Source organism: Hippocampus zosterae, chromosome 14 (genome assembly GCF_025434085.1).
Source record: "Hippocampus zosterae strain Florida chromosome 14, ASM2543408v3, whole genome shotgun sequence".
In the NCBI taxonomy this organism is placed as follows: domain Eukaryota; kingdom Metazoa; phylum Chordata; class Actinopteri; order Syngnathiformes; family Syngnathidae; genus Hippocampus; species Hippocampus zosterae.
This window is the reverse complement of record NC_067464.1, coordinates 1,303,061-1,325,443: the sequence shown is the minus strand read 5'-3', so window position 1 is coordinate 1,325,443 and position 22,383 is coordinate 1,303,061. Positions and strand designations below refer to the sequence as shown.

Genomic DNA, 22,383 nt, shown 5'->3' with positions numbered 1-22,383 from the left:
TGTTTTTAACCCCCGTACAGTGTTCCCCCTCGATTCGCTCCCCCCACAAAGGTTCAGAATGCCTCGAGATGGCGCACAACAAAGCACTTTTTCCCCCCCTCTTAGACAATGCATATTTTTATTTTTAACTGCAAAGAGATGAATATGCGGTGGAACACTGTACAGTTTTGATGCATACATTTATACTTTTGCACTGCTAAAGGTTGATTGAGGATGTCAGCAAAGAAACGTTGCAAACAGGATTCAACATCGGATAATCACGCATTTCGGAACTCCGGTGCTAATGTACAAAGAAACTACTGCGCTCGATATCGCAAAAGATTTCCGTTTAATGTCACGCTGCTCGATAGTTTTCACTGACTGTGTGTGTGTGTGTGTGTGTGTGTCACTGATCTGCAATGTTGATTTATGGTATATTGTTAAGTTTTCTTTCTCTTCCTAATATGTGATTAAAAAAAAAATGAGATGTAACCTGAGATTTACATTTGACATGGATGCACAAGCTAGACAAATAAATGATTTATTCCAAATGTTTTGCATTCCAATTTGATTTCTTCTTTTGTATACTTACTTGTCACTTTACTATTTTCGTAATGTATTGATTTTCGCACATTCTAAAAACTGATCCTTTGTTGAATTGATTAACTGTCACAGTCCATTCTTTAAATGCATAATTTTATTTAAATGTAACTAATAATTATATGTTACCATTACACAAAAATGACATCCTATTGAGACTTAAACTTCAAATATTTCATCAGTCAAAAATATACTCCCTAATCCCTCAAAAAGAAAAACTACAGCACAAATTACAACTGTCATCCCAAAAGTTGAAACCGACGGACTGGAAATGACACCTTTAATTTGAAATCACTACCGCGCTTTTAGTTTGAAGGCGCTTCCGGAAGCAGCCGCTGAGTCTGTGCCGTCTTAAATCGGGAAAAAGAAGTGAAGCAAGTGAACGCGGGCGCGTCTGCTTGTTCATGTCAGTCGGTCCCGTTTGTTTTTCTTTTTGAATATCGCAACACACAGCAACCCGCAAGGAATCGTTGACAAAAGAACGAAAATGGAGGCCGAAGTAGAAGCGGACCTTCAGCCACAAGGTCTGTTAGTTTGACTTTTAATTATGGGCAGCACGGGGCAATCGTGATTATGTGCACCGCGCACACTTGAGGTTGGGGAGCCGATCCGGCTTTCCCGTTTCAACGTCTTTAATTGTCCGCACTTTGGAATTAGTACATATTTGTAGTATTTGTATTGTGAGAACAAAAAGGGGAAAAAAAGTTAGAACAAGAATTCCGTTTATATAAATCCCAGTATATTCACAGCTTAGCGTTTACATATGCACTGATTTTTGTTTCGAACTTGTGCACTGGTTTTCACAGAAAAAAACTCACCTATTTGCTGTTTTTATGGTCAGGCTGAAGAAATATCGCTCCGCGCGTCCCTCGCGATATTGCGGTTCACAGTTTGTGGTTTCAATGTTCAGCAAATGATCAAATTGTATGTAGCTAATTTTATAGCTGATTTCTTACTAGCCAGCACCTATGAGCTGAAACGTGAGCTAATTTAGTATAGCTTAGGACCGCCCATTCGAACATTTTGACTGGGTTGCCGGTGCACTGGAATTTAACCCCCACGTTATTTTTGCGCTATCTGGGGGAATCATGGAGTTATTCGGTTTACTGTGCTTCATTCAAGTTTTTTTTTGTCTGCATTTTTTCGCAGCTCTTGAATGCGCTAACGTTAAAAAATACAGCAGACTGTATATTTTAAGTCTAGTTCTTAGATGAACATTGTCACTTAATTTGGTCATCGATTAGTTGCCTGAATCGACTAATTTTGGTCATTTAGAAATTCTGGAATATGATTTATTTTCCTGTCATAAAATAGTCCTGGAGCCCGAATAGACAAGACATAACTTTTTCATATTTTCTTTGAAAACCTCAACAAAAAAAAAAAGAGGAATTGAGGGAGCCTCCGGCAAGGATGACAAGGCAGCAGACCCTGACCTTGATATCCATGGCGTCCGTCAATTTCAGCTCCATGATCTGCTACTCCATCCTGGGACCCTTCTTCCCCATCGAGGTACACGTTGTGCAGAAAAGCTTTCTTAGTCTCTATGGCATAGGTGTCAAAGTCAGGTCCTGGGGGGGGGGCCGCTGTCCTGCATGTTTTCCAAGTCTCCCTGTTGCAACACACCTGATTCAAATGATCAGATCATCAGCAAGCTCTGCGCAAGCATGATATTGAACCCGTTCATTAAGGCTCGCTTTTCTCTTTAGTTTAGCTTGACCTGCTGTCCTGAATGACACTGTCCAGTTGAAGTTGCAATCGTAGCAGTAGAAGGTTGTATATTCTTGAAAAATAAAATAAAATAAAAAGGGGCGGCCCGGTAAGTCCAGTGGTTAGCACGTGGGCTTCACAGTGCAGAGGTACCGGGTTCGATTCCAGCTCCGGCCTCCCTGTGTGGAGTTTGCATGTTCTCCCCGGGCTTGCGTGGGTTTTCTCCGGGTGTCTCCGGTTTCCTCCCACATTCCAAAAACATGCGTGGCAGGCTGATTGAACGCTCTAAATTGTCCCTAGGTGTGAGTGTGAGCGTGGATGGTTGTTCGTCTCTGTGTGCCCTGCGATTGGCTGGCAACCGATTCAGGGTGTCCCCCGCCTACTGCCCGAAGACAGCTGGGATAGGCTCCAGCACCCCCCGCGACCCTAGTGAGGATCAAGCGGCTCGGAAGATGAATGAATGAATAAAATAAAAAGCCATGCTGCTGGACTGATGGTGCACTTTTTTTTTTAGATCAAAATGGATTTGAGATATTTTGACACAAAAAAATAAATGCATCACATTGTCGAGGGGATGGGATAAGTGAGGTACGATTGGAAAATGTTATATTTTAAAATTATATTTTAGTAATTAAATTAAAAAAGTAATTCAATCATGAAAAAAAGTTACGTTTGTAAAAATTTAAATGTGTGTGTGTGCGTGCGTACACACACACACACACCCATACACAGAGTTGCAATTTGAAAATGTCATTCTACGACGTTGAATTGGACGGATTGTTCAGCCTTAAATTTGGTGTGTAGCGTTGTTCAGATCCAAGTACAAATTGCGTAAAACAACGATACATTTCACACCGAATCCTTTTTTTGGAATTCATTTTGAACGAGTTTTGATATTGGAATGAATGTTTTGTTTTGCGCCCAGGCAGAAAAGAAAGGTGCATCTCAGACAATGGTTGGCGTCATATTTGGCTGCTACGCCGTGAGCAATTTGATTGGCGCCTTGATCCTGGGCCGATATGTAAGTACAGTATACCCCCCCCCCCCGCCCGACGCATGTAATGCACGTGATTGGAGGCAAACTTAATGTGTGTGTCTCCCCCCCCCCCCCCCCCACTTCTCTCTCAGATTGTTCAAATCGGCGCAAAAATGATGCTGATCCTGGGCCTCTTTGTGTCGTCGGGCTGCACCATTCTCTTTGGGTGACCATCGCAATTCAGATCCGTTTCAAACGGGGGGGGTTCTCCAAATTAGGGTCCAGGGAGGTTTTTAGTTTTACCCGGGAGGACCTCTTCAAAATCCTCACGATTCAAATCAATCAAACGTAACTACGGCATGCATCTCTCAATGCTCTCAATTTACAAAATGTATTCCAAATTTTGCAGTCTCCCAGACCTTTGGCGTTCCCCACAGCCCCGTTTGAGAACCACTATCTTATCTTGCGATTGATTTCTCTTGGCAGGCTGCTGGACCGAGTCCCCGCCGGTCCGGTTTTTATCGCCTTGTGCATCATCGTGAGGTCTGTGGATGCGGTTGGCTTCGCCGCCGCCATGACCTCTTCCTTTGCGCTCTCGGCAAAAGTATTCCCAAACAATGTGGCGACTGTTTTGGTGAGTGTGGGAGGCCCTTTGTCTTCATCTGGCATGTTATTTACGCTGCGCGATCACGAGCACTAACGTTTGCCGTCACATTCCCCGATGACAGCAACGGCTGTCCAATAAATTGGGACGTAAGAGTATTAAAAAATAAAAAAAATGGCTGAAAACCTTCGCGAGGCTTCAAGTTCACCCGCAACCCGTTTTAGCCAACAAGCTAGCATTCTGCTTCTTGTCTTTACGGTGAGTCTCGACACACCTTGTAAGCGGAAGCGCTGTTGCCAATCAGCTTGTCGGAAAGGTTGAAGTGATCAAACGTAATCGGTCACGGCGCGTTTAAAGGTCGCTACAAAGTGTTTTATTTGCGACAACACGGCGCCATAAAAATCATCAAGCTGAAGCCGGCAAGGGGCGGTTGAGTTGGACGCGGCCAGCGGGTCCGATCTTTACCCTTTTCTTTATATTCTCCATTGTGTCCTGTCCGAGTGGTCATGTGGAAAATGAGCTCATGTGCGAGAAGTATGCGAATGAATACGCCACAGTCAGCAGCGCCTCGCCGCGCATTCAAAGTTGGCCGGAATCCTGCAAATATGTTGCATGCATTCCTTCAGCCATTTACTTCGAATTCAAGAGTGTGTACTTTTAAGATCTTTTTTGTATTGATTGATTGAAGTCAAGATGGCGCCCGAGTAGGCAGCCGTCAGCAAGTGCTCTCATGAGCCTTGCTTTTTTTTTGTTGTTCTTGTGTTTCTTTTGTCACTTTGTGTTTGTTGTTACGTCGTGTGGACTTGATGTGGACCTTTTTCAGCTTTTTATGGCCACGACATTCATCAAGGAGGAGACTCTGTGCTTGGTGGTTGCGCCTTCTCGGCAGCATGGGTATACCAGCACTGTTTTTGACTGGAGGAATGTCGGCGCCATTTGACTGTCGTTGCTGGACAGTCCCGGGGCGCTTGTGTCTTGCGCCTGTAATGGGCAGCATTTTTCACAGCCCCGCTTTGTTCAGCGGAGAGATCGGTGCTGTTGAACGGTCTGCGGCTGGATGGATGGAGGTCTTGAGGAGCCGACGATGAGAAGAAAGGAGCGTTGGCGCGGAGTGCCGATGAGGATTTGGAGCTGGGAGTCGCGGCTTGGAGTTTGAAGCGGATTATGTGGGACAGGAGAAGTGAACTAATCTCTTTTCGTCAATGGACGCTACAGCTTCGTGTTTGCTTTCAAAACTTTGCTTGTAGCAGACGTGTGCACATTTTCAGCATGATGTCTCTGATCCACTGGTGAAAGGACACTTTGATCCTCTCCTCTTTCATCTATAACTGCTTCAGACAACAAAATGTATGCGGAAAAGTGGTGAAGATTGCACGACTGTCTCTGTCCTATGTGTTGTCTTGTGTTATTTTTGTTATTTTGACTTCAAAATGGCGCCGCGAGAGTGGCTGCCTTTCCAGCAGCTCCTATTTTTTTGTTGTTCTACTTCTTCCTTTCATAACTTTGCTGCTGTGAATCTGGAATTTCTCCATTGCGAGACTAATAAAGGCTTGCTTAGTTTTCTTAATTTGTTTTGCTCTTTTCTTTGCAGGGAAGTCTGGAAGTGTTTACGGGCCTGGGCCTCATCCTGGGTCCGCCGGTTGGAGGCTGGTTCTACCAGTCCTTTGGATACGAGGTTCCCTTCATGGTGCTCGGCTGTTTCCTGTTAATTATGGTGCCGCTCAACATCTACATCCTTCCCTCCATCGGTATAATGCTTCATTTGATCACGTGTTACACTTCTTTTTCATATTTTTTGGGGGGTTTGGCCAGCAAACTAGTTGGGTCCGATCAACATGGGCTCAGGTGGTCGGGAAGCAGCGATATAGCGTAAGGTTTCCATTGAGACCGCGGCCTGTCTAGGCAGCAAAGTCGTCGGGCCCGATCAGGAGGGAATTGGCGGTGGGAAAGTGTGGATGACGGGAGAATGTTAGAAATCCACTCGATCGACTAAAATCATAAGCCTTCGATTTGGACAGCGACCCGTTTAGTCAGCAAAACCTGTTGCGTCTGTTCAATAGGGAGTCCTAACTGCCTGCCACTTCTCAGACGCCGTTTCCTCAAAGACCTCCTTCTTGAAACTTCTCAAAAACCTGAAAATCATCCTGCTCTGCTACGTCATCTTCACCCTGAGCTCGGGTCTGGGTTTCCTGGACGCCACGTTGTCGCTGTACGCCGTGGAACAGTTCCACCTGTCCACCGGCTATGTGGGCCTGATCATGCTAGGTCTGTCCTTCCCGTACTCACTGGGCTCCCCGCTGATGGGCTTCTTCACCGATAAATACCCCGTGAGTAATCGAAAGCCGTCTTTTCCAGTAAGTCTTCCTTTTAAGCACGCATCCTTCATCTTTAGGCGTCCAGGAGCTGGTTCATGGTGATCGGAGGCGTCGCCACGGCGGGCGGCTTCCTCTTCCTGGGGCCCGTCCCATTCCTTCACATACCAAGGTAGTTGCCGAAACGCAAGTCTCTTCATGAAACAATCGCAGCTGGAACTAACTAAGAGATCAAACTCCAAAAACCAAGCAATCAAAATGAATTCCAGAAAGTGGAAGTCACATTTTTGTTCTGCGGTGAGGAGGCGAGCAGCAGCATTTTGACCCAACTGGACGTGTTAAAAGGAGGATTGGCTAACTCCAGAATAAAATTGGCTAACTCCAGAATAAAAGTAACTAAATAAAAGTAAAGTGTCTCCAACCTGCCGCTAGCAACTGTGGACATGGCAAAAATAAAGATGGCCACAAGTCCGCTGCTAAAAAAAGATTACGCAAAATCCACATGGCCTCTTTTGGTTCTTAAATTATGAAAACACGTTGCCGTTAGACAAAATCAATAAACGTCACATTTTTTTCTTTTTCATTTGTCATCTATTTGTACTAATTCGTCCCGATCTGAAATCTGAGCCAATCGCCTGATTTTTCAACTGATTGCGATCAGCTGGAAAAAGATCAGATTTTTGAATTTGCTCCATTTTTAAAGTGAAGAAAGAATATTTTATTGGTTTACTTAGTTTGAACCACTGCCGACTGATAGCCATACAAAATTTGACCGTATTTACAAAATTACGATATTCCCCCCCCCCCCCCCTTCTTCGTAATGGATTGCCGAGGTATTGGAGATGCTAAAAAAACAAATGACTCGGATGCCAAAAATAAATAATGTGATGGACACATCCCTATTGATAACTGACATTTGATTGAACTGATTTATTAAAACGAAATAAATCAATAAACGCTAGCTTTACTCGCATTGTTAACAACCGTAGTTTGACCTCATCCGCCGACTTGATCTGATTAGCATACCAAACGCACAAAGGAGGTCCACGAGCCCGCCGCCAAACAAGATTATGCAAAACCCAGCTTGCCCCTTAAGCTTCTTAAATTATGACAAGTGACTGTTCGACAAAAATCAATGCGCGGCGTGTTTTTATACTCGACTTTGTTTTCTTTTTGTTTTCTTTTTATTTGTACTCGCGGTGCAAATATTACAAATATCGTATGATGTTCCATTTACTTTTATTCACCTCTATTGATTATAAAAGGGCGGCCCGGTAGTCCAGTGGTTAGCACGTCGGCTTCACAGTGCAGAGTTACCGGGTTAGATTCCAGCTCCGGCCTCCCTGTGTGGAGTTTGCATGTTCTCCCCGGGCCTGCGTGGGTTTTCTCCGGGTGCTCCGGTTTCCTCCCACATTCCAAAAATATGCGTGGCAGGCTGATTGAACACTCTAAATTGTCCCTAGGTGTGAGTGTGAGTGCGAATGGTTGTTCGTTTCTGTGTGCCCTGCGATTGGCTGGCAACCGATTCAGGGTGTCCCCCGCCTACTGCCCGGAGACGGCTGGGATAGGCTCCAGCACCCCCCGCGACCCTAGTGAGGATCAAGCGGTACGGAAAATGAATGAATGAATGATTATAAAAGGCAAGTGTCCGTGTGAGAATTGAGTTCTCCATCTCTGTCCTCAGGCAACTGTGGCTGCTGGTCATCATGCTGGGAGTCATCGGTTTTTCCCTGGCCATGACCACTATCCCCATCTTCCCAGAGGTCATCAAGTGCGCCTAGTCAGTGGCCGGGGGCATCATTTTCACAGTTTTTACACTGCCAAGGTTGAGGGAAGGTCGTTCTTTGATTGCCCCGTGTTCCTTCTCTCTTGCAGTGACAACGGTTTTGAGGAGGGACTGAGCACTCTCGGAATGGTGTCGGGCTTATTCGGAGCCGTTTGGTCTATGGGGTGAGTCTAGTACAACGAATGGGGTCGATTGGGAAATGGGTAACGCAAGGTGCAGAGCGTGGAAAAAAAGAATACATTCAAATTATGAAAGAATTGGCAAACTAGTCGGGTTTGATCATTAGAGGTAGAATTGCGTAATCGTGACGTGGGAGCACGAACAATCCATATGATCGTCAACATTCACCATGCGTTCCATTTATACAGAACCAGGAGCCTGATTAGCCCGTAAACTAATCGGATCAGATCAATCGAGTTTGGAATCAGGCCATTAAAGGCTTCAAATTTACACAACAGTCCATATAGCAAGTAAACTAGTCGGGTCTGTCCACGATGGGGGAAAGCAACGTGTCAGTGTTAAAAGTCCACACGATTGGCTAATTTTCTTTGCCGACGACACACCACACTGAGTTCAACGTCTGAATTTAAAAAATCCACATCACGGCAAACCTCATAAAGCTTCAATTTTATACAGCTGCCCGTTTAGTCAGGAAATTAGCCGGGCCTGGGCAATGGAAAAAAAACTAAAAACAAATCTGAGATGTCATGAAAAAGCATTAAAATCCACACGATTGGCAAAAATATGCGAGGTTTCAGTGTACACAGAAGCCTGTTTTGTCAGGTCTGATTAAAAAAAAAAAACATCCAGAAATGTGCTTGTGCCCCGTTTCCAGGATGTTTTACGGGCCCACCATGGGCGGCGTCATCACACAGCGGCTGAGCTTCGAGTGGGCAGCCGCCATCCAAGGAGGCTTGGCCTTCCTAGGAGTAAGTTGAATCTGCCTTGAGTTTTTTTTTTTTTTTGAACAGCCCGTCCAGTTGGAATTGAGTACTCTTGCCTGATGAATTCCAAAGCTGTATTTAGGAAGCTAAATTGAAGGTGCGTAAAATTACCCCCCCCCCCCCTTTGGTTGATGACGTGATGTGTTGTCAGGCTTTCCTGCTGGCGCTCTACTACGTCTCGCATCCGGCATGCTCGCAAAGGTAAACAACCCGCTTCTACGTTTGTACAAAATGTGCCGAAATTGCGCATGTTATATATTTTTTTAAAATGTATATTTAGCATTCATGTAATTGAATAGATTAATGGTTTCGAGCATTGCAAGTTGAGGGATCCTCCTTCTTGCTCTCGTTAATCGTATCCTTGTTCCCTTCTTCTCAATCCATCCTTTCAACCTTTCTTCCCTGCTTCCTGGATTCTTTCATCTGCACTTCTCTCCTTCCTCACTCCCCCCCTTTTTTTAATTTAATAGCAACTATCCTCGTTCCTCTAATCATCTTTGTTCCTTCTGCCTTCCCTCGTTTCATCCCTTCCGTCCTTCTTCCTTGCGTTTCATCCCATTTTTGATTTCTTCTCCCTTCCGTTCTCCCCCCACAAAAGTCAAGCACATTCCAGCTTGTCAGAAATAAAATCTTGTTTTGCCGGTCTGTGTTTTTGTTTCGTTTTTTTTTAGGCTTCCTGACAAGACGCAACATATGGATGAAAGACGTCCACTCTTGGATGAATAAAATCCCAGTAAAAAAAACAACAACAAAAAACTTGAGTATTTGTAAAATACTTGATAAAGGTGGTTGCCCTTCTTTTTATCAGCAGATGAGCGTCTGTGGATTTTTAAAATATATTTTAATAAATAAATCTTGTACATATTGTAAATACCAGTCAGCCGGCTCCATTGCACTTTTATGTACAGGACATCAAAAAAGTATCGGTTGTCGGAATACTTTCTGGATGCACCGTGAAAGACGACAAAGGCAACTCAAATGATGGTCAAAATTTAATACTGCACTGTATAAAAATCAAACCTCGACTATCGTAGAAACTTTTATAATATTTTTGTGGGCCTGTAATACAAGTGTAGAGTCGTGCGCTTTGGGACTTGAAACTATCAAGACGTGGGATTTCGGCACATCTCGTGGGATTTCATGTTGTGGCTGAACTCCACAAGTGATGATAACCATAGAATAGGAAATGGCCACAGAGTCAAGTATGCTCTGGTCGCTCAGTGCGATGCTTGGAATTCATTATAAATTCAATTGATTTTTTTTAAAGATGCTAATCTTAATAGCATGTGGCTAATGATTAGCGTGAAAATCATTGACCGTGCAATTAGCTGTGTACACGGGGAGTAACGCATTAATTTTAGTCGTATGACACACGTGGTTAACTTCTGAAGTTAGAAATTTAAACATAGTGACATTATTTCCTCAGGAGGGGAAAACATTTTTGAAATTGGATCAATACATTATGTTCCACTTTGGTGGTGCCACTGTCCAGAAATTCATCCCTTACAAATAAATCATGTCAAGAAAGTTTACATTTTGTACAAAAAAAAAAGCCCTTCTTTAGAAAATCATGACAAAAAAGTACCGTCATGGGTCGAGTCGCACAGCAGCACCGGGCTTCTTGGTCGGTCTCTTCGGAAGCGGACGGCGACTGGGTCGGACTTTGTCTGCCGACTCTGTTCCGACATCCGGGTTGGAAAACGTGTCCTGAGATGACACGGGCAGTGGTGGCGGCGGTCGCCTTTCGGCATTTTTCTTCACTTTCTTTTTCTTTTGAAGTCTGTACCAAGAGGAAAATGTACATGTGAATAGGGCCCGCCAGTATGGAATGTTTTTGTATTTTTTGAGGGGGGAGGCCAATGCCGATTTGGCAGAAAAACTGACCCAAGAGAGGTGTGTTAAGTTGGGTAATATGTCGGTCAAGGTGGAATTACAAACATGACTCTCAGATTTTTGCTTGGTCCCTAATAGCAAAGTCTCCCTGTCTGGAATTTAGCTTGTATCGGTTTGCATTGGTGCTCCAACTGTTTGGCATCAAGTCCTGAGAGCAGTTTTGAAACGTGACTTAAAAAAAAAAAAAAACCATAGAGTGACTTACTTGGCTTCCAACAACTCGGGCTCGGTGTCGGTTAGGGCGGGCTCAGAGAGAAAGCGCAGTTCCCCGGGAGTCGTCGTCGCAGTGGAAATCTTGGGAATTGCACAGGACGACATTTGTTCATGAAGTGTCATTTTGAAAGGTTCATGACTGTCATCATTTTGGGGACGGAAAAGTGAGACCTTTAAACCCACACACAACCGATTTTAAAAAATATGCATTGTATATATAACTTTTCAAATAAATACATTATTATTATTATTCACTAAATGAATGACTACTATGTCACCTGCTATCAAGTGCTGCCATCTTGTGGCTACTCTATGACTTCTCCAAGGACACCACAAAGCCCGTGGGGGGATGTTTGAAAAGGGATTCGACATAAATGGAACGTAACAAAGTCCGAGGTGAAATCAGCTCACCCTGGTCGATGTCATCCTCTCAACGGCCGCGTCCGCCGCCGCCGCCTCTTCGCCGGAGTCTCCTACGAGCGCAAATCAGTTCAGAACATCGCCATTGAAAATGGATTGTCATTAAATAATGCCATACATGGTGTTGGATATGCTCCATACAAGCCCGCGATTCATGAAAATACACATTTTTAAAATTATATTTTACCCCGTCCCACACCCCGAAATCGAGTTTGAACAAATAAATAAATGAAAGCAAAATGTCTAGAAAATACTGTACATGGGTGTGCTCATTGAATTAACGTCGACTGTACGGTTTATAATTACCATCATGTCAATGCTAATTTCTGTTAGCCCATCAATAGCATTTCACATTACATGCTAGCACTAAGCTAGCATATAGCCTTTCCTTTGACAAAATTCCATGGTTTGTTTGAACATAAAAAGTTTAACAGTCTTGTTTTATGTGTAAAATTTAACAGTAAACTTCAACTGGGTGTAATACGCAGCTTGAAGCAAGCACGCTTGGCTTCTTATTTGAAACAGTGGGAGCGAGTGAAAGATGTGCTAATACTTTACAGTGCGTTTTCATAAGTTGAAATGTGTTGAAAGGGTGCAGTGTTGTTTATTTATTTTTAATATGGCCGCTCGTATCGCAGACCTGTTGTGGTCGGTATGCAAGATAGCACGCGCAATCAACGGGGGATTCCCTTGTAGCAGGGCAACGCGACAGCCGACGTACTCGGATCAGCGACGTAGGCGACGAGAAAGTAACCCTGCTGCCCGTCCGCCAGGCTCCCGAACCACCAATTGTCATTATCCTTATACAGCACGCGGATCTCGTCGCCGCGGCGCAACGTCAGCTCGTCCGAGCGGCTGGCCTTGTAGTCATACAGCGACACCACCTGCGAGAGAGACAGAGCCGCGTGGCAGGTGATCGCCGCCGAGCAAGAGTCACGTTGCGTCAGTAGCAGAAGTCGCGGCGGACGCTTACCACGTGGTGAGACGAGTCCGCAGGAGGCTCATAGCTCGGAAGCGACTGTGGAGTGACAAATATTAAGCAGGTAAGTGTAAGCTGGACAGATGATGTCAAATACATTTTGCCTTTCCAATTTTTAAATTCAATTACCTTGTAGGGCACTCAATACATTTTGAAAGGTAATGATGTAAGATGTTTGAAATTAAAGTGTGTTCGACTGTAGGCAAATTTTGCCGCATAAGTCTTTGGCCAGTTCTGAATTTCCCCAAAAAGCGACGCAAACGGCCCGGCTAATTTCCATCATGACCAACTCAAACAGAGTTTTTGCACCCATGACTTGGCAGCGAGACCAAACGAAAATTGGGCGTCCCTCACCATGTGAAGCCTCGACGACGACGTTCCCTTCCGATGTAGCCCGACTGGACTGAAGCCGCCCAGGAGAGGAGGGAGTGAGGCGTTGGATCTCATCTAAGGGCGGAGGGGAGGCATTAGTTCCGCATTTTCGAAGACACGCGTGACTTTGATTCATATCGGGGATTTTATACTCTTACCAACCATTCAGTGAAATGCAACACAAAAGCTGTCTCAAATATACATGTCGCCATGGTTACAATTGTGGCTGCAGTACACGAGTACTGCACGAGACCGACTCTCGTGTGGCCGCCCGAGAAAGAATTCACAATATCTGAAAGCGTATGCTGCAACGCAGCTGCAACGCCACAACAAACTATGAAAACCACGTAGTTCAATTTCACAGTGTCAATCACCCCCTCATTAAAATTGGGTGTACCTAATGAAGTGGCCAGGGAGTGGAGAGTTATGAGAGGTTATGCAGTAAAAATGGAAAAACATGTACCGTGCTGACGTCTGAAAAAAGACTCCTTCCTGTCACAGGGAACAACAAAAGAAAACAATTTGTTCATTATTTAAAAATAATAGAAGGTACTATTATTAATGTAAGTCAACCAGAGATTTTCACATTTTGAGTACGGGGAACCATTAAAACGCGATGGAGAAATTGCCTCACTATCTTCGCTTTATTGGCTTGACAGTCCTCACTTGTAGATTTGAAATTCTTTTTTAATGAGATGATTTTTGTATTGAAATTTTGCAGAGCCTGGGGGGGGGGGGGGTCTCGGTTTGAGAACCACTGAAGCAAGCAGTACCTGGTTCAAAAGATGAAGACCCGCGATGTGGATCCTTAAAAAAAACAAAAAAACAACAACATAGTAACATTACACACGACAAAGTCTAAAACGAGGGGTAAGAGGCTGTTCTATTTACAAGGACGGAATCCATTTGCTCTTTGACTCGCTGCATTTTCAACGCCAGCCTGGTAGCTTGGCTCAGCTGGTCCACCGAGAGGGAATCCGACGTGCTGTGAACCGGTTCGGGCGTGTTTGACGGCGGCCTGAGCTCCTTCATGCCGAGCGCGTCCAATTGGGACACTGTAAATAAAATAGAAGGGAAAAAAAATGCTTGAGGACGTGTGATTGCAGTGAAACAAAAAGTAGCAGCCTCAGCGGGGCATGACGACCAATTCGGTTCTAATGATTCACGGGGGGGGGGCCCAGACACGATTTCACTACTCCATATTCAACTCTAAATAAGCGTGAATTTATTTCAAGGGCATAGAGGCCGGTTCTACCTTTGCGGTCATGAAGGTAAAGTTGCACGGGCTGGCTCTCCCCAAAGGCGCAGAAGGCCACCATGTTCTCGTGAGGGTGGAAAGACACCCCGCACAAGGGCGAGCTGTAGCAAAGCTCCGAGTACACGGCGACCTGGTCGCCGGATTCCGCGTTCCAAACGTACGCCATGCCGTCCTCGCTGCCGGAGAAGATGAAACTGCCGCACGGCGTGAAGGTGCTGTTGAGCCTCTCGCGCTGGTTGGTGGCTCCCGTGAACTTTTTCATTGTCATGCTGGGATGGCAAAAATAAATAGATTAAAAAAAATAAATTTAAAAAACTGTCCGACAGTGATTTCAACAACACGTGATGACAATGCGATAATGTTCTAATTTCTCAACAGGTAAACAGGAATGACTCGAGTCAATAAAAAATATTATGGCATCTATTTTTTTTTCCCCAGACAAGATAAATCGTTTTCATAATTCGTTTGCATTCGATGCGGTTATTGCAATATCATTATTTGGGATGGCCAAGTACCGATTGCAGGTTTATTTCTCTCTTGTGGCCATTTTACGAGCAGGAACAAGAAATTAGAAGAACAGAAAATTGCCATTAATTTCATGCAATTTTCAGGAAAATTAGAATCAATTGGAATATATTGGCCTCTCCTTAAAATCATCTGGCATTGATATCGGCGATTACCGGTACTCAATAACTGAGTACACATGCTGGTATCGCTCAATACAAAAGTGGAAATAAATGCCCCATAACGATTATATTTTCTGATTGAAAGAAAGATATCGACGTGGGGCAGCAATGTGCCTTCTTTTTATGAGTAAGAAAAGTTAATTCGCATTTTTTAACCAAATCACCAAGAAAATATGTAAAAACACAGTTTTTTGTTCTGGCGATTTTTTTTTTTTTACAATATATATTGTATTATGTGCATATTATAATTGAAAAATAATATGAACTCAATGTTAACAATTACTCAAGTTTAAAAAATTATTTTGTACAAATAAAGGCCTTTCCCAAAACACATCGAGTATTCTCTGCAGTTCAGACCATCCTGCCAATAGTTGATTCAACACTACAATTTCATGCATTTGTAAAACTGAAGCAAATACTCAAATTATCTTTGTGGCTATCGCTATATTCCCGAAGGAACAGTCTATTATTAATCAACCCTTTTCAAAAAATATCGGTTTGTGTGTCCATCCCCCGCTGCACTTTAGTCTTACACTCTCAGATCCAAGCTCCTGAGGACGTTGTCTTTGGCATGAATGAGGAGGCAGCGGCCGGTCGGATGTACCTGCAGCATGTTGATGGGGATCCCCTTGAGGTCAGCCTCGGCGTGAATCTGTAATGCGACCACCACGTGAAGAAATCGGTCGGGGCTGGGCGATGAAATAAGTTGTGTCAGTTTTGGAATGGATTTTTAAGGACGCCGCCTTTTTTTTTTTTTCCTTCTCCGCTGACGTGCAGCGCTTACGCTCACAAAATAGCAAGAAACGGAGGAGCTTGAAAGGAGTGTTCCCAATTTATCGATTTGATGGGTACATTGAGGAACTGAAGGCCTATTTTATGATGTCAAATTGTTCATTAAAAGAGGAAACATTCCGTATTATTTTATTTTGCATGAGCAGTTAAAAAAAAAAAAAACTAATATTAACTCCTATTCTTTCTGTGGAAGGCAAATTGATGCAAGTCAATCATGCGCAGAAAAAGCACATTCTGGGGGAAAAAAATCCTGCGCTTTTCTATCAGTAGTAAAAATGCAAATGAGGCTCAGAAGAGCAAGAAAAAAAAGCAAAACTTGTTTTGAGTAATGCCATTGTTATCGGGTTTTTTTTACAGGCAAAGAGAGGGAGAGGGAAACAATCAAATTCAGAAATTAGATTTTTTTTGTTGTTGTCGTGTGTGTGTTTGAAAAAATGAATTCATTTTATTTTAAAGCCTCATCACCCAGCAGCGGCTGAACGGAGGTGTGCTGTTGTCGTTACCTTCTCCACACACCAGTGATGCCAAGGCTGCTGCTCGCCATCGCCGAGCGAAGTCTTCCACATGATGACGCTTCCCACGCTGTCCGCCGAGAACATCCTGTGTCCTGACGTTTTGCCAAAACCAACAAACATTCACGGTCCAAACCGGTGACGGCAAACCCAATCCAACATTTCAAAATGTTTTACCACCCGGACGTGCGTGCGACGTCACGGTGAAATGCTCACTTACCTTCGGCGTCAAAGCAAATGCTGTTGACGAAACCGCCGTGGGCCTCAAACTCGCGCAGGAGCAGGCCGTTGATGTCGTCGACGTCGAGCCTCCACGCTCGGAGGACGCCGTCGTAGCCGCCGCTGATCACCAGATGCTGCGCCGCCGGATGGTACCGGGCCGAGTACACGAAGGAAGGGTGCGGCAGAACCTTCCGTGCCGTCGGGAGGAACTGCTCCACATCCCACTCCCTGCAAAACCGGGTAACGGTACCAAAGGTGTATGTATTATTGGGTCGTGTCCGCCGGCCTCCTCAAATAACTGTTCACAAAATTAAATCCGGCGTGAGCATCGCACCTGACGGTTCCGTCGGACGAGACGGACAAAAGACGTCTGTCGTCGGCGGACCAGCAGAGTTCGTACACGATTTTAAGATGGCCGGTGAAGGCAGCCAAGGCTTTCCCGGAGGGAATCTCAAACACTGCAAAATGTAAATAACCATTTATTGCATCTGTGAAGACGTGAGGTTTTTGGTGCGTCACGTCACTCACCTACAACGGGGAACAAATCCCTGTCGGCGCACGCGGCGGCGAGAAGCGTCCCGGCGTGAGAGAAGAGCACCGTCAGGCAGCCCATTTGACCTCCGCGGAAGGCCAGCATGGGCTTGTTGGGAATCCGACACACCTGGAAAATAAAGCCTGGACTTTAATAATAGACACCAAAGGAAACTTTAGATACAATAAGTAAGGCCAATTCGCAAGTCGGCGACTTTGCAGTAGCTCTTCCTGTAGACCAGGCATGTCCAAAGTCCGGCCCGGGGGCCAAATCCGGCCCGCGGTGGAATTTCATCCGGCCCTCGGCCCCTGTCATAAAATCAGTGCCGTCTGGCCCGCAGGTTGGGCGCAATGGAACATGTTTTGCATTGACTGAGGTCTCGTAGACTGGTGAGTGATGTTTCATAGAGTACTGCTTCCCTCTAGTGGCTAAATGAGTAATAGCATTCACTAAATGAGTAATAGCATTTAGACACTAGAGGGCATCACTCATGAGTTAACAAGACATCACTCCGTGTTTATATTGACTGATATGTCATATTTCAAATGATCCTCGCAGTTGTGGATATGTGTGTTGCTTGTTCATTTCCCTGTTGTTCGAGTCAAAGGTTTTGTGACTATTGAAAAGTCATGGCGATACATTTTATGTTTCAAATCAATCAATTTGCACTCGGGAGACTTCCGTTTAAGAAAAAGTCAAGTGAATAAGCAGTTGCATGCGATATACCCGTTTTAAATGAACCAAAAAAAATTCTTAAGATTGTTGAAATTAAAATAAAAATGGAAATGTGAAACAGACTGGCTTACTAAAATTTGTTGAACAATATTGTTGTTCAATCTAAAGAATGTCAGCCAACGTTGGCCCCCCCGACATTTTACCACATAAAATCTGGCCCCCTTGGCAAAAGGTTTGGACACCCCTGCTGTAGACCCTAAAATGACGCCCATCTGTCCTCCTCTATCTAAGGCGAACATTCCCAAGACTATGTTTTTGTTTTCCACGAAGACACGCGGTTGTACGGCGGTACCTCGACCCTTGAGCAAGCTCGTAATTTACTTGCAGAAACGACATTGACCTGGCCGGGTATTCTGCTCCACTTCAACGCTGGAGCGCCCTTCCCTTCCACGTTGGGCGTGGACGTCCTTTTGGTGGCGACGTCCTGCAGCTCGCTGTAGGAGGTGCTGCCTCGCTCCTCCTGCAGCGCCATCATGGAACGCACGCTGGGGTCCACCTGAAAGCATTTCAAAACCATGACGGCATTCGGTGAATTTCTTTCTTCCATTTCGATCCGTTTCTGACAGTCACAATGAAAAGGAAGCATTGGTGGAGTCATACGAACAATGATGGAGGTTGCCATAAAGTAATCCCCCCCCTCCACATGTCGCCATTTACAAATGCACCTAATTTGTTTTTCTTTTTAAACCTGGCGTTTGTTGTTTGGTGAAAATCTGTAATGGTCACAATTTTTGTGACCTTCGTGAATGCCCAAAAGCTCCCACAAGATGACGCCATGATGTGCAGTCTGTGTACTTATTATTCAGTATTAATTTGAGGAACGTGTTTTGTTTTTGTTTTTCTTTTGAAGTGACTGACGCAACCGTGTGGCCGCCATTTTTGCCTTCTTACTCACGTGCCGAGGTAGTCTGATGCCTTTCACTGTGACATAGAGGGTGGACGCGTATTTGATGCGCGGGTAATGCCGCCACCACTCCAGCACCTCGATGGTGCGAGGCTGCCTTCTGGCCGACGTGGGCGGGCAGTAGAGCTGCAGGCGGATTTTGCTGCCCGTGTTCAGCACGCCGTTGGCGCCAACTGGCTGAGGGTTGAAAAAAAATAAAATTGAATAAAAAGTGCAAGGAAAGAAGAAGAATTTTTTTAAAATCATTAAAACCAGAAGTGCACAAACCTATTAGATTTTTGAAACAGATTTTGTGATGGAGATAATGTAAAAAAAAAAAAACATTAAAATCTCCCTCATTCTATGATAACGCTTACGTGGCCCAGTCAAGCAAATTGGCGCCATTTGAATGACACGAAAATCCACTTTCATAAAACGTCCAGCACCTTGTTTACAGTTAAATTTTGGTTAGCATAAATGTCAGTTTCAGTATTTGCTCAATTTATGCTAAAAACCCTCTCAGAGTTTCAGTACGAAATACTGACGTGATGAAACTAGTTCAATTAAAAATCCATTTTCCACGACGAGTCCACAAACTAAGAGTTGCAGAAAATACCTTCAGGAAAGCCCACGCGATCTTTCTGAATCCTCGTTCAGGGGTGGCAACATCAACGTTGGCTTTGGCTTCCTCCATGGTAAGAAAGTCCAGGATCTTGGCAGGAAGAAAGAATTATTGAGTGGAGGAACAAAAAAAAAAAAAAGGCTATGACGTTTATATGTGAGCGAGCTTTTTGTGTGCGAGTCACCTCAAAGAAGAGGACAACTTTCGGGCTCTCGGGATCCCGGCCGACAAAGTGCGCAAAGGGCTCGTTGAAGATGATCTGCTCCTTCCACTCGGGGACGACCGACTTGTTCTTCTTGAAGTCAAATGGCTGCGTCATGATGGGTAGGATGTGCTCCACCGTGTCTCGCTCGTAAAACGACGACACGGGGCGATGGCTGAACGGTGTTACACGTCCGTTGTGGCGTTAAGACACAGTCCAGGTCAGAAGATTACACAGGACAAAAACAATGTTGATCTTGTTTTTACAGTTGACGGAATTTATTAGAGAATGAAAAATCAGGTGAATATGTATTCACGACCACGAGGCGCAAAATTGGGTGGGTGAATATGCATTATTTATTTTATAAATAATTTAGAATGATTTTTTATTTTGTATTTTGAAAAAAGGCCGTGAAATGTGGCAAAAGCGAAGCGCAGGGAATATTCTGCGGTAGCACGACAATCCTCAAAACTCAACGGTTGACGATTCCTCACCTGTCTTCCTTCTTGACGTACTGGCCCGTCAGGTCATCCACCACGTGGACCTTCACCATGGGATGCGAGACGCGCAAGTCCGTCTTGAGGCCATCTGTCCGGTGCACATAGACCCCCAGCACCAGGCCGTCATTTCCATCGAGGTCAGGCTTCTTCGGCACCTCGGCTGCTGAAAAGGAGCGGAAAATATTGTCTTTCCTTTGTTAGGTTCGGTGCTTATAAAAGACACAATTCTCTAGGTCTCAAAAGATTTGGACCAGATCGGGCTTCTGATCAGGATGCCTACTGGACACCTCCATGTTGAGGTGTTTGCGGTCTCGGTTCTGGGAATGCCTTGGGATTCCCCCACAAGAACCGGACAAAATGGCTGGCGAGTGAGAATCCAGAATAGTGTATGATACCAAATGTATTATTTACTTGACTTTTTCTTCTTCTTCTTCTTCCTCTCCTTGGAGTCACTTTCCACATCACCGTCCTGGTCATGATCCCTGATGGACAGAAGCTCAATTAATTAAAAAAATTAATTTAAAAGAGACAAATGAAGCAGAGTAAAACAATGAAAACTCACCCAACATCTGACTCGGAGGCGGCAGATTTCAGTTTCTTCTTTTTTTTCTTCTTCCCTACGTCCTCACTCCCTTGTGGCTCTTCAGCTTCTGGCGCCATCTGCTGCTGATACTCCCGCAGCAGGTCCTCACCGTCCTTGTCATCATCTCCCTTGGCGTCCTCTTTCCGTTTGCCTTTCTTACTCCCGCGTCTCGCCTCCTTCTGTACGCCATCCGCTTCTGAGCCGGCGACGTTGTCGGGCAAAGGCCGGCTGGGAAGTTCCCTCTTAGTCTTCCTCTTGGCTTTCGATGGCGGAGTAACCTCGTCGTTGTTAACGTTTGTGGCTGTTTCACATTGGTTGTCGTCGTGTTGCGGATGATGCGCATCGTCGTCATCTGACTCGCCGTCCTTCCTGAGATGGAGGTTCTTGAGAGTCTGAAGCTGAAGAGAAGGAAAATCATTTGAGGAGCATTTAATAAACCGCGAAAGTCAGGGGGAGAAAAACTTTTGGGCCGACATTATCTTGCTATATCTCAATTTGTCTAATCCAAGTGTTTTGCGGGGAATAGTGAATAGTTGACTGGATGTTTTTTACAATTTTAAGAAGGTTGACTTGTTTTTACACTTGCATGACAGTTACTGGAGGTCGAGCAGTAGGTTTCCACTGAACAGAATGGGAAGCAGGCCATATGGCGTGCAAACAGCAGACAAATACACGAGGAAAATGCCTTACCACAATGCTCTCTTTGTTTTCGGGGTTTTTCTTCTTGGACTTTTTTTTATTGGGCTTATCAAATGTATCTTCCGGTCCGTCCTGGGTCGCTGTCCAGGTACTCCCACCTGTAATGTGAACGTAGCACACAAAGTGGACAACAGCTACTGGAAAAGGCTGCAAAGTCAAATCAATGGCCTAATAGAGTGACTCCAGATAGCCTGACACTTTATTTGGGTACTAGGCAACGGAGCAATTCTGCCATGTTAATATGGTCTCAGACGTTTAAGACGTGTGGAAAGCATAGAAGCTTTGTTGAACGCTTGGCTCCAAAAATCCGTTTCTTCGTCTTAGTCTTAGGACTAGACCATGTGTGTGGGCTTTGTCATCAGATAAACCCCAAAGGCTTTTTATCAATGTCTTTCCAAACATAATTGTTTAACAGAGGCAATATTAGGACCGTCAACATAGATGTGTTTGTTTACAAGTGGTGGAGACTGTGAAAGCCTTTCCCTTTACCGGAAGTACGTAAGACGTCTGGTGACGTTTACGTATGAAGAGAGTGGAGCGACGCTGCATTTACCCTTACAACAGGGGTGTCCAAAATCGGTCCTCAAGGGCCGCTGTCCTGCCTGTTTTCCAGCTCTCCCAGGAGCAACACACCTGATTTCATCTGATTCAGGTGTGTTGCAGGCGGGAGAGCTGGAATACAGGCAGGACAGTGGTCCTCCAGGCTGGACATGTCTGCCTTAGAAATTTAAGTCACTTTGGATACGCCCCCCACTCAAAAAAAACTGATGTAAACCTACCTGCAGGCATCCCCGAAGTCTGTCATTTAGCTAGCTACGTTAGCGTGCTAACGTTAGCGTAGCTTTGCCGGGGAGTGACGTCATACGTAAAGTCAAAAGCTTGTCCCTTTTGGCGCTCAAACGACCTGCCGGTCAAATGACCAGCTGACGTCTAAAGCCGGTCAGAAATGCACTTCGGATATTTAAAATAATAATGCCAAAATGCGCAATGAAGGAAAGCCGGCTCGCGTAACTGCCCGTAGTAACTCTGTGATTCTTGGGTTCAGTATAATCAATCAGTGCACCACACCTTTCACCGTCACCTAACTACAGTATAGGAAGGGGTCTGAGACCGTTCCTCTTTTCCCGCCCCCCACACACCTCGAAACCACCCAGTATCTGTTTTATCGGCGCGACTTTCCGGTAGTTTCCCCGGTCTACGTGTGATTTATTCGGCCAAGAGTAGCGAGAGTTCATAAACAAAACACTCGAGCGTTGACATGGCTGCGCGAGCGACGCGTACCCTCTCTTCTTCGTTTTATGTTTTCCTCCTTCTCACCCTCTTTTCTGTGCTGCTGCCCCCAGCAGGACAAGAAAGGTAGCAAAAAGTCTAC

The 22,383-nt window shown here is 44.9% G+C and overlaps 2 protein-coding genes across 6 annotated transcripts; one reads left to right on the top strand and one right to left on the bottom strand.

The window, feature by feature from the left end:
- The first annotated feature begins 935 nt into the window (after positions 1 to 935).
- slc18b1 (solute carrier family 18 member B1) lies at positions 936 to 9,729 on the top strand. The gene is made up of 13 exons (XM_052087034.1): positions 936 to 1,103; positions 1,964 to 2,088; positions 3,212 to 3,307; positions 3,415 to 3,488; positions 3,749 to 3,896; positions 5,458 to 5,614; positions 5,955 to 6,193; positions 6,259 to 6,350; positions 7,863 to 7,958; positions 8,054 to 8,128; positions 8,800 to 8,893; positions 9,060 to 9,109; positions 9,580 to 9,729. Exons 1-13 carry the CDS (start codon positions 1,067 to 1,069, stop codon positions 9,632 to 9,634), a joined length of 1,338 nt encoding a protein of 445 aa, XP_051942994.1. The 5' UTR covers positions 936 to 1,066; the 3' UTR covers positions 9,635 to 9,729.
- ahi1 (Abelson helper integration site 1) lies at positions 7,952 to 22,316 on the bottom strand. 5 transcript variants are annotated; one of them, XM_052087027.1, is made up of 25 exons: positions 21,791 to 22,316; positions 21,003 to 21,109; positions 20,292 to 20,710; positions 20,141 to 20,211; positions 19,724 to 19,892; positions 19,212 to 19,404; positions 19,022 to 19,117; positions 18,418 to 18,603; positions 17,863 to 18,018; positions 16,784 to 16,916; positions 16,590 to 16,713; positions 16,254 to 16,483; positions 16,025 to 16,128; positions 15,263 to 15,381; positions 14,041 to 14,312; positions 13,677 to 13,840; positions 13,559 to 13,592; positions 13,249 to 13,277; positions 12,768 to 12,860; positions 12,408 to 12,452; positions 12,156 to 12,318; positions 11,426 to 11,487; positions 11,007 to 11,095; positions 10,494 to 10,688; positions 7,952 to 8,887 (listed from the first exon to the last, which is right to left on the bottom strand). In XM_052087027.1, the coding sequence occupies exons 1-24, from the start codon at positions 21,798 to 21,800 to the stop codon at positions 10,496 to 10,498; spliced, it is 3,261 nt and encodes a 1,086-aa protein (XP_051942987.1). In that variant the 5' UTR covers positions 21,801 to 22,316; the 3' UTR covers positions 7,952 to 8,887; positions 10,494 to 10,495. The 5 variants fall into 5 exon arrangements, with proteins under 5 accessions (XP_051942987.1, XP_051942986.1, XP_051942989.1 ...); XM_052087026.1 differs by lacking the exon at positions 7,952 to 8,887 and having other exon boundaries at positions 9,888 to 10,688; XM_052087029.1 differs by lacking the exon at positions 7,952 to 8,887 and having other exon boundaries at positions 9,888 to 10,688; positions 11,426 to 11,484.
- Positions 22,317 to 22,383: the final 67 nt, after the last annotated feature.